Consider the following 9,498-nt stretch of genomic DNA (forward strand, 5'->3'; position numbering starts at 1 on the left):
GACTCATAGAGACAAACAACCATTCACACTCACACCTATGGTTGTTACCATTTAGGGCCACCAATTAGCCTAACTTGCATGTCTTTGGACTGTGGGGGAAACTGGAGCACCTGGAGAAAACCCACATAGACATGGGGAGAACATATAAACTCCACACAGAAAGGCCCCCATTGGCCACTGGGCTCGAACCCAGAACCTTCTTGCTGTGATGCGACAGTGCGAACCACTACACCACCACACCACCCGCTATATACTCCACTTTTAGTCATATTGTTCAATATATATTTTTTCCCAAAGATATACATGATATGGCCAAAAGTTTGTGGTCACCTGACCATCACACCAATATGCGGTTCTTCCCCAAACCCACACTATTAGAAGCATATAATTGTATAGAATGCCTTTGTATGATGTTTAATGTTTAAAGTAATGCAAATGATGATAGAATGACAATTTCCTTTCAGTGGAACTAAAAGACCCAAACCTGTTCCAGCATGACAATGTACAAAGTGAGTTCCATGAAGACACGGTTTGCCAAAGTTGAACTGGAACAACTCGAGTGTCCTGCACAGAGCCCTGACTTCTACCCCAGTAGACAACTTTGGAATGAACTGGAATGTCGACTGCACCCCAGAGTCCTCCTCATGTGACATTAATGCCTGAGACTCTTGTGGTTGAGTCCTCACAGCCCAATATCAGCTCCAATATGTAATGGAAATCCTTCCCAGAAGAATGGAGGTTATTATTATTATCATTATTATTATTATTATCCTTGAAGTCCAGCTCTTTTCTCTTATGGAGCCGAGTTCATCTCTTGAATCATAAGGTCTGCGAAGGTTCTCAGTCATCCAGGTCATCGTAAACTGTAGGACCACGGCAATCATAAGGACGTGATGGATTATTTGATGGATCGGGTTCTCCTGCATATGTGAGCAGTTCCAAGGAGGACCATCTTCTGAAGCTCTTCCATTCTGATCTTCCCAGGTATTTTGCTCATGTACTTTTCTATCCCCTTCTTGATGAGCCCAAGAGCACATATGACCACTGGTATTGTGGTCCTCATGCCTCACATTCTCTCTGTTTCTAGGTTGGAGAAACTTGGGGAGTTTTTCTGTTGTTTTCAAGGAGGTGTTTCTTTCTGTAGGGACAGACATGTCGATGAGCAGTCAAGTTCTCTCCTTCTTGTCTTTCACTACAATATCTGGTCTGTTCACCATGATCTCTTTGTTGGTTTGGATCGGGATGTCCCAGAGTATAGTCAAAGTCCCTCTCATGCCAGAATCTGGTCTTCCCAGGCAGTCTCCTGTCTCAGTACTAACCAGCTCTTTAGGTGTATGGGTGCAACACCAACCTCTGTTTCTACAGCCCTCGGCCTCTCGCCTATACAGCTAGGGTTACAGTGAGGGGCTAGTTCTCTGGTAACCACAAGAGTTTGACTTCCCCACTTGCATCTGTATTGCAGCGTGCCTTGTCAGATGGTAGTACTAGATACCATTTTTATGATGGTCTTTGGTATGACTCAACTGCGAGTAGAACTTGCGATCTCCCAGTCAAGAGGCAGACACACTAACCACTAGGCCAACTCACGGTTCCAGAGTATGGTAGCTACTTCATTTTTGGTGATGGTTGGCGGTTCGTGTTTGTAGTATTTGTCTTGCACTTTGATGTTACAGTGCTTGCAGATTGCCCAATGGAGATACACTGCTGCCTTATTGTGCCTTTATATGTACTCTGTTTTGGCAAGTTCCAGGCAGCCTGAGACTCGGTGGTCTATTGTCTCTTGATCCTGATTATTATTATTATTATTATTATTATTATTATTATTATTATTATTATTATATCTGATATGGGACATTCAACGAGTATAGATTGTGTGTGCTATGGTCAGGTCAAACTGATCTTAAAACTTTTTTTAAGATCATATAATGTAGCATGATGAATCAAAACCTGGCCACTATATAATAGTGCACTCTTTCTCTAAGCAGAGCATTATGAGTGTATTTAATCAGTATTGTTTTATTGCATATACCGTGATGTCATTGATGAAAACTTTTAATCACAGTAATGACCACTAGGGAGCAGTCTGTCCCTGTCCGTGGTGCTGAAAAGGACAGGGACATCATTTCTAACCAAAAAAAAAAAGTAACCTAATAACAAGCTGAGTCCATCCATATTTCAGCACAGGATCTGCTCTCTAGCCCTAATCCTTCATCCTTCCGCGGATCAACAGCTGTTCGGCTTGGAAAGTGACAACCAACGCGACCCAGTTCAGCAGCTTCCTACAGGCTACACGGTGAGATCAGATCATGTCAAGTCAGATCAGATCGGATCAGCTCGCCCTGGTTGGTGACTCCAGCTCATTGGCTGAATGAAGGTTGGATGCTGGACAGCATGGCAGAGAGCAAATGAACCTTCCCTGCCCATGCGCTCGGTGATGGAGGAGAGAGCCGTCCTGCGTCTTTCATCCGCCTGATCGTGAGTAACATCGGTGTTACGCGCTACATAAAATGACACACAGCTGTTCGCCAGATGTTGTAAAAGCTCTGGTTTGATAGGTGGTTAATTGCACTAGTTCTGGTTGTAGTGTAAAGTTGAAATCAAATCTCTTGGCTGCAAAGCAGTGCCGTGTTTGAGATTACATCATCACCATCATCATCACCATCCAGCTCAGTTACGCACTCGCGAGGGTTTATCCTGCAGCATGGACATGGATGAGAAATGTCAGGGTGAAGGTCTCAAGTACGTCAGCATTAAGGATTCGAACTCTGGCACACATTTACTTTTAAATATCTGATTAATGGCGATCATCTGAGGACAAAAAAAAGTCAGATAGAGATGTTTAGAAACCACCGAGGTGCTTTTGCGCAGTTCATATTCTTCTTTCAGTTGGTCCCGGATGTAAACATTTAGGGGAAATTTCACATGGCTTGAGCAGATTATAGCAAACCATAAGGCTGAACCAGTTGTAAACAGATCATCACGAGTTACTAGTTGTGCAACAAACTCGAACTTGTCATTTCTTCCATTCTGTATGCCTTTCTTCTCTTAGAGTAATAATGATGCATTGCACCATGAGACCTCATGTGCACCCTGATGATCCAGCTTGGTCTGAACAGCTGCCAAAACACAGGCCCAACTGGTCAAACTGGAAGCCCATTTTTGCTAGATAATTTCCAGCATTGTTATAACTGCTATAACTGGCTATTTTTTAATGTTCTCATACATAAATATCTTGTCTATGATCTATGATATAGCGTTTGGTCAAGTTTGCCAGCTGGCAAAGATGGTCTACCAGTTTACCCAGTTCAGCTTGTGTTTTAGTATCTGGTCAGACAAGCTAGAGTTTTCAATGGGACCACACAATATTGTTGTCTTTTTGTCTTTCATCATGGTCATCACATCAGATTTAGCAATCATACTCACTCACTCACTCACTCACTCACTCACTCACTCACTCACTCACTCACTCACTCACTCACTCACTCACTTTTTCCAGCTTGTCCCACTTACTTGTGTAGCGTTGCTGCCATGTGGACCCTATTGATCCATGTGACATATTAATTGGAGCATAGATTTACGCCGGATGCCCTTCCTGATGCAACACTCCCATTTCCAGGCTTGGGAAACAACCATCCACACACACATTCACACCTATGGACAATTTAGAGTAGCCAGTTTACGTAACCAGAGGTGCTGCTAGAAATTTTGGGCCCTATGAAAGAATATAATATTGCCCTCCACCCCCCACCCCCTTTACATTTCTGGTAACCCGACTTCTTCATGATGGTGTCAATCTACTGATGGTTCACCATCAATTCTGCTTCTACCATACACAGCTCACGTTAGTGCTGGATTGGAAAGCAACAACCCTAACGCGGTGTTGCACTCTGGCTCCGCCTATGCAAGACTGTACCATGTAATGAATGGAGAGGGGGTGAAATATAAAGGCTATCTATTCTAATCATTGTGCGGAAAATGGAAAACCAAACCAGAAGGTTGTTGTATTTGCTTGTTTTAAGAGACAAAAGTATTATTATTATTATCTCATCTCATTATCTCTAGCCGCTTTATCCTTCTACAGGGTCGCAGGCAAGCTGGAGCCTATCCCAGCTGACTACGGGCGAAAGGCGGGGTACACCCTGGACAAGTCGCCAGGTCATCACAGGGCTGACACATAGACACAGACAACCATTCACACTCACACCTACAGTCAATTTAGAGTCACCAGTTAACCTAACTTGCATGTCTTTGGACTGTGGGGGAAACCGGAGCACCCGGAGGAAACCCACGCGGACACGGGGAGAACATGCAAACTCCGCACAGAAAGTCCCTCGCCGGCCCCGGGGCTCGAACCCAGGACCTTCTTGCTGTGAGGCGACAGCGCTAACCACTACACCACCGTGCCGCCCTATTATTATTATAATTTTAATTTTATTAATTTAAGTTACACATGGTAATAATGTTAATATTGTCCTCTGAGGGCCCTCTGTCAATGCTGGGCCCTTAGAATTATCCTAACTTCCCCTGAAGTCCTAACTTCAGGGGCCCAATGGCGCCCCTGAACCTAACTGCATGTCTTTGGACTGTAGGGGAAACTGGAGCACCCAGAGGAAACCCACACAGACACGGGGAGAACATGCAAATTATCTCCACACAGAAAGTGGCTAGAGATAATGAGATGAGATGAGATGAGAAAGGCCCCCATCGGCTACTTGGCTGAAACCCAGAACCTTCTTGATCCTGTCAAAAATTCTTGCCATGTCTTGGTCAGGAGACTGGCAACACTCCATGTTTGACCCTGACCAATCATCTTTCACTTTTTTGCATGTTATTCAGGAGGAGGGTCAAGAAACTGTCAATCATGGCTAGAGAAGAAAAGTCAAGGAACACATTGTGGGAGTCATCAAACTAGGCGGGAAAATTCTAACATGCTAGATTTTTCATCAGGGTGTTGCGCAGCATCCCAGACACCACATCACTGCTTTTCGATTATGTTACACTACAACTCAGAAGAAGCCTTTATTTATCACATGTACACTAGAGTACAGCAAAATTCCTCATCTGCATTTAACCTATCTGAAGCAGTGAATGAACACACACCCAGAGCAGTGGGCAGCTCAAGGGCCATGACAGATAGAGGGGAAAGTCCTCACATTTTCCCTGCTGGTCCCAGGAATCAAACCAGCAACCCTTTCAGTCCAAGGCTGCTTCTCTAACCTTCAGGCCATGGCTGCCCCAATTTCCAGCTGATAAAAAAATCTAGCATGTTAGATATGTGTCAGAAAAGTCAGCTTGCCTTCGACCCTGTAGAAGGATAAAGCGGCTAGAGATAATGAGATGAGAATGAGTGGTCTAAGGCGCCAGACTCAAGGGTTCCTTCCTTCCCTACAATCGGGTATTGATTTGAACCCACGCCTCCAGGTAGAGACCAGAATACCCGATTGTAGGGAAGGAAGGAACCCTTGAGTCTGGCGCCTTAGACCACTCATTCTCATCTCATTATCTCTAGCCGCTTTATCCTTCTACAGGGTCGAAGGCAAGCTGGAGCCTATCCCAGCTAACTACGGGCGAAAGGCGGGGTACACCCTGGACAAGTCGCCAGGTCATCACAGGGCTGACACATAGACACAGACAACCATTCACACTCACATTCACACCTACGGTCAATTTAGAGTCACCAGTTAACCTAACCTGCATGTCTTTGGACTGTGGGGGAAACCGGAGCACCCGGAGGAAACCCACGCGGACACGGGGAGAACATGCAAACTCCACACAGAAAGGCCCTCGCCGGCCCCGGGGCTCGAACCCAGGACCTTCTTGCTGTGAGGCGACAGCGCTAACCACTACACCACCGTGCCGCCCCACCGGCATCACTAAAACAACTAAAGTTTTGGGAATTGTGCTCTACTCTAGGCCTTTAGGGCCAAACATTGAGTTTCACAGTAATCCTATGTACAGGGAGTTAAAATGAAATTAAAAGAGTTTCAGTTCAGTTTAATTTGCAAAATGAGCTCTAATAAATAAACACACATACACAGCAGTTATCAACTTCTTTGATGAGAGGAACATTTTACATTTATCTTTCTATAAAGCAGAATGAAACCATATTACATTATTATCATCACCATTTATACTTCAATCAAATTTTATCATACAGGTTTTGCTTGCCATTCCAAAAAAACAAAAACAAAGCTAAGGCTATGAGCTCTACTCTTCTGCCTACATGGCAAATCATTTCTTATCTTAACTCTTACTGTGTATGTGGTTCAATTGTCTTATATAAACATCACAGAATAATTGGTGTAGTAAATTCCTGCATCATACAGAAGGTACACATTCTCTTAAAGTCGACATAGAAGTCCGCATAACATTTAGAATTGACTATGGTTTACTCGATGATAGATCTTTATCATCAAAAAGCACATACATAGACTTCTGTGCTATATTTGCTCAATATAGGACACATGTTGTGTGTCCATGGATACCAGCACCCTCGCCCAACAGGCAGACAGCATCGAGCGGAACATCACGTTCTTGCAAAAGGAGCATCAGGTCCTCCTGACTGGCCTGCGCCTGGAGATCCGTCACCTGAAGAAGAGATGTAATGGTCTGTCACCATCTGTAATATTACTTACTTAATATCACTAGGCTTTCTGGAACAGCTTTACTGAAAAAAGAAATGCTGCAGGAAGGCATGGATGTACTTTATAGAGCTGTTTTTCAGTGTAAAATAATCAAATTGTCTCATTTCTCTCTGTAGATCTGAGTTGTGAACTGAGCAAAAGGCCTCCTGCGAGAAACAGAGATGGTAATGGTTCTACTTTAACAACCCTTAATATTTAACAGTTATTCCAGGAAATCGAGTCGTACATGAGCTGATAGCTGACAAGGCGCGTAGCACCGAGTAGGCTATAAGTCACGTATGACGAGATTGAGTGGAATAATTGTTTTATTCTATCCACATTCACTGGCTTTTGAGAAACAGAGCATTTTTATTTTTATTTCTTGCAAATTCGATAAATAAAAACTCTATACAAAACATCCAACAAAATAATTTCCGCTTAGAATGTAAACAAACCGGCGAAATGACAGGAGCAATTTGTGAAAAATGTAATAATAATAATAATAATAATTATTATTATTATTATTATTATTATTATTGAAAAATTAAAGAGATACGTTCTTACCATCAAATATTTTCATTCCATATTTTGTTGCTTTTTTTTGTATTTTTTTAGGTTTTGTTTTCGAGTAGAGTTTTTATTTCGTCCTTGGTTGGTTCAGCAATATGCTCCACCATTTTCTTTTCTTCTTTTTTTTGGTGGTTGGCAAACCAACTTAAAGCTGCATTACTGCCACCGACTGAGCTGGAGTCTGGAACAGGCGATATTGGGGGGGGGGGGGGGGGGGACCACAACTATATTCTTTTATTTAGCTATTTCTGTTTCTTTTAAATACTTGATAACAAAGTGATATACCTGACTAGATGCACTCCGCCATTTTGTTTTTCTCTACTCACGGTATATGAGCTGATAGCCTAGTAGTAGAGTAGCCAATCAGAGCGAGCAATTGCTCATATCCAGTGAACGTGGATAGAATAATCAGAATTATATCTTTTAATGTTGAAACATTTCATTTCATTTTTCTAAGCCATTTTTGGTCAAGAGCATTTCTTTACATGCACTGCAAAAAATTTAAAACTGAGTTTGAGGAGAAAATTACTTAATACGAGTGAAATTATCTTGCTGCATGGACAGATATTTTTACTTGATAAGACATCTTGGAATAAGTTGGTTGCAATCTAGAACTAGGTTTAATGATCTCAGAATTGGTGTCTTGTATTCTCATCTCATCTCATTATCTCTAGCCACTTTATCCTGTTCTACAGGGTCGCAGGCAAGCTGGAGCCTATCCCAGCTGACTACGGGCGAAAGGCGGGGTACACCCTGGACAAGTCGCCAGGTCATCACAGGGCTGACACATAGACACAGACAACCATTCACACTCACATTCACACCTACGGTCAATTTAGAGTCACCAGTTAACCTAACCTGCATGTCTTTGGACTGTGGGGGAAACCGGAGCACCCGGAGGAAACCCACGTGGACACGGGGAGAACATGCAAACTCCACACAGAAAGGCCCTCGCCAGCCACGGGGCTTGAACCCGGACCTTCTTGCTGTGAGGCGACAGCGCTAACCACTACACCACCGTGCCGCCCCGTCTTGTATTCTTCTAAAAGGAAATGCTAGATCGTTTGAACTATTTTCAAGATATTTTCACTTGCTAAGACATCATTTTTTGCAGTGTGTGCCAAAACCTTTGCACGGAACTGTGTATACACTACAGATTATATATATGTCATGCAGTAGTGCAAAAACGTTACCAATGACCAACAGAATAGCATTTTAACAATGATAGTTTTATTATCAGTTTGATAGTCTTGTTACCCCCCAGTGACTCTGCAGACATTTCCGAACATTGCAGTTATACAAACTTCCATGTGTTACTCAGACATAGCAGCCGAGCAGGAGGTTCTTCAGGCTCGCATACTGCAGTCAGAACATCACCTTGCTGAACAGGAGTGCTCACAGGGGGAGCTAAAAGCCAAGCTTCGGCACAAGGGGGAGCAAGCGAGTGCGCTGCAGGTACGACTGCGTGATGAGGAGCGGCGCTTTTTGGAGGAGCTGAAACGGCGCAGTCATAAGATCACAGCGCTCAGCCGTGATCTCCGCAAGCAGACCGACATCGCAGCCCAGCTCACTTTCCAACTCCATTCAGCACGCTTCCGTCTCTACCATCAAGCAGAAGAAGAAGACAAGGAGGAGGAAGGTGAAAGAGGTGAGAAGGTAAGCGACAGAAAAAAGTCATGAGTTTATGTCAATGCTAATTGTCTGCGCAAAAACCTAGCTTGATCGGTATTTAGACGTTCTACATATTTCACAGGGTCCAGGCTGTTTGTCAAGCTCTCCGCAGGTCTCAACAGCCAGAGCAGAAGCCAGACATCGTGGCCACTGTTCAGCAAGATTGCGAAGGTCAGAACGAGTGAGGGAATGTGTGCCACAGGAACGCATACTGGGGCCAGAGAAGCCCTGCCCCATGCCTGACCCCGCCCTCTTCCTTTATCCCTTCACACAAAGGCTCCTCCCTCTTCACATATCACTGGGAGGGCACTATGGGGAGGCGGATTCACAAAGGCGGATGGGTCGACTACGGACCCAAGCAGTGAGAGAGGATACTGGACCAGAGACGACAGATTTATAGTGCAGCAGTGGGATACAAACTGATCCATTACACTTTAGCTCAGCTGTATCATCTTCTCACAGTTCACTTGACTGATAAATGGTAACCTAGCAACTAATTTCTTACTGCACCTTTACTACGCATTTGAGCATAGGTATGGGTATGGCTGAGCTCCACGGTTTATATCAGCTGTTCAACAAATGTTCATCTTCATAAAGTCCTCATTCACAAATACATTTTGAATTCAGTTGAAAT

The 9,498-nt window shown here is 43.8% G+C and overlaps 1 protein-coding gene across 1 annotated transcript; it reads left to right on the plus strand.

Annotated features, from left to right (window-relative positions):
• The first annotated feature begins 616 nt into the window (after positions 1 to 616).
• On the plus strand, positions 617 to 9,264 carry ccdc92bb (coiled-coil domain containing 92Bb). Its single transcript, XM_060934935.1, is given in 7 exon segments — positions 617 to 708; positions 2,375 to 2,426; positions 2,428 to 2,475; positions 6,460 to 6,607; positions 6,761 to 6,808; positions 8,515 to 8,849; positions 8,947 to 9,264. Coding segments are annotated over 7 exon segments (1,041 nt in total).
• The last annotated feature ends 234 nt before the right edge of the window (positions 9,265 to 9,498 follow it).

Source organism: Neoarius graeffei, chromosome 12, assembly GCF_027579695.1.
Source record: "Neoarius graeffei isolate fNeoGra1 chromosome 12, fNeoGra1.pri, whole genome shotgun sequence".
Lineage (NCBI taxonomy): Eukaryota > Metazoa > Chordata > Actinopteri > Siluriformes > Ariidae > Neoarius > Neoarius graeffei.